General features: G+C 39.4%; 1 protein-coding gene across 1 annotated transcript; it reads left to right on the top strand.

Moving 5' to 3' along the window:
* The first annotated feature begins 320 nt into the window (after positions 1–320).
* LOC131666089 (uncharacterized) lies at positions 321–860 on the top strand. Its single transcript, XM_058938457.1, has one exon. It carries the CDS (start codon positions 321–323, stop codon positions 858–860), a length of 540 nt encoding a protein of 179 aa, XP_058794440.1.
* The last annotated feature ends 1,463 nt before the right edge of the window (positions 861–2,323 follow it).

Genomic DNA, 2,323 nt, shown 5'->3' with positions numbered 1-2,323 from the left:
GAAAAATGGAAGTTGATTCGATAATGACAATGTTCTTGAGATCCATCGAGAAATTCGGAGTAAAGTACAGTAATTACATTGGTGACGGCGACTCCAAAACATTTCTTGGCATTCTGAGCAGTAATCCATACGGCCCAGAGCTCACAGTGACAAAAAACGAGTGAGTGGGACATGTCCAAAAGCGCATGGGTACTCGTCTCCGAAACAAAAAAAAACAAGAAAAGCTCGGTGGAAAGAAGCGGTTCACCGAGACTTTAATAAAAAAATTAACCATTTACTACGGTTTGGCCATTCGAAGAAACTTGAATTCTGTAGAAGACATGAAAAACGCTATAATGGCGACACTCGATCACTATTGCTCGACGGATGAATTACCTCGCCACGACCATTGCCCAGAAGGCGCCGACAGTTGGTGTGAGTGGCGCAAAGCCGAGGCAGCAAATAAACTGGCTGATTTTCAACATTCGCCAAGTGTCACCGACAAAGAGGTTGAGAAGCACATTCGTCCTGTGTACGAGGAGTTATCTAACGACGATCTGCTAACGAGATGCTTGGGTAGACACACACAAAATGCGAACGAGTCGTTCAATTCCACTGTGTGGCGCATAACACCTAAACACCTTCACTCAGGCATTAAAATTGTCGAGATTGCTACCTACATCGCTGGAGGAATGTTCAATGAAGGCTACAGTGCAGTATTACAAACAATGCAGATATTAGACTTGAAAATTGGACAGCAATGCATGAATTTCTCTCGGCAAGCCGACCAGGAGCACATCGCCCGAGAAAACAGACGCAATCTACTCGCGAGCAAAGAAGCCAGAACAGCTCGTAGACTCGAAAATCTCGGCAAAAATTAGTTTTACGAAGAGTCTGAAGAACAAGTGTATGGACCAGGAATCGCCGATTAGCATAGTTACGTGGTAAGTTCAATAAAATTACGTTTTTTTATATACGAAAACTTTGACGCGCGATTTCTCGGTTTTGCATTTTTACGATTTTTCCTAATTGGCGGGAAAGATAGGGAAAAAACTAAACGTCCTATCGAAACGAGACAAAGTGGGTTTTATTTGGAATTGAATTTTGTTCAAGCTGAACCTAAAAAAACTTAAGAAAGTTAAGATTAACTAACTTTTTAAACAATCTAAAGTGCATTTTTTTTTCAAAAAAAAATTAATTTTTTGTTCATTTAGCGATAAATTGTTCAATTTTCACTTTTTTTTGAATTTTCTTGGTTTACCTAGAAACTACACTATTGGAGAATGGAAATTTTATCTGATTTTTTGTTTCAGATGAAAATTGCGATCTGCATTTTTCCCCCCGCACGACAACTACAGAGTGAAGGCGCCTCGGCCGAATGCTTCTACGAGCCACAATATGATCTGTATTTCAATAAAAAAATTTAAGAAGACTCTTGAAACATGTTATAATAATCCCTGAAAGTTTCATCCCAATCGGATATTTCATTCCTCCCCCAAAAAATTCTCGAAAAAATCGATTTTTCGACGCCTCTAAAGCAGGCTCCCCCCTTAATGCCTGAGCCCAGTAATTTGCGCCACAAGGAATCTAGGACTATTGTATTGCAGGTTACAGGATTCCGAGGTAAAGAAATTCGGGGTTAAGTTGGCAGGTTTTATTGCCGCGCTTGTTATAACCTTCTTGGGTTAAAATATTTGGGGTTAAGGGGACGGGGATTATTGCATTGAAGGTCACAGGGCTCGGGGGTTAAGGAATTTAGGGTTAAGTGGGCAAGGTTTATTGTCCCGCAGGTTACAATGCTCCAAGATCAGGGATTTGAGTTATAATAGTCGAAATTCATTGCGTTGCCGTATAAACCAATTAATAAGTAGTACATTTCAATTGACGATAAAAGAAGACATAAACTAAAGATTGTTAGTGCTTTTGTACGATAAGAATTGCTTTTTAGATGCCGTTGTCAATTTTGCACGACAAAAATTATTCGCAATGTTATAAGGTACCGTATACGAGGTGTGTTCAAAAAGTAAGGTGACTTTGTATTTTTAAGAAAAAATATTTATTTATTTATCAATATTTATGTTGTCCCCTTCAAAGTAATCCCCCTCAGATACAATATACTTATGCCAACGGTTTTTCCAATCCTCAAAGCACTTCTCATAAGCACTTTTCGGTATAGCCTTGAGCTCTTCCAGCGATGCAGTCTTTATCTCTTCAATCGTTGCATATCTCCGTCCTTTCATAGGTCTCTTTAGTTTTGGGAACAAGAAAAAGTCACATGGGGCCAAATCCGGTGAATATGGTGGCTGAGGCATGATTGTGGTATTGTTTTTGACCAAAAAATCTC

This window comes from Phymastichus coffea, unplaced genomic scaffold (assembly GCF_024137745.1).
Source record: "Phymastichus coffea isolate CEN01 unplaced genomic scaffold, Cenicafe_Pcof_1.1 PCOF00003, whole genome shotgun sequence".
NCBI classification, from domain to species: domain Eukaryota; kingdom Metazoa; phylum Arthropoda; class Insecta; order Hymenoptera; family Eulophidae; genus Phymastichus; species Phymastichus coffea.
Note: the sequence above shows the minus strand (reverse complement) of the source record. Positions and strands in the feature narration are given on the sequence as shown.

Bases quoted from the DNA above. Each gene is read 5' to 3' on its own strand.
- LOC131666089 (XM_058938457.1), top strand. From the start codon at position 321: ATGAAAAACGCTATAATGGCGACACTCGATCACTATTGCTCGACGGAT.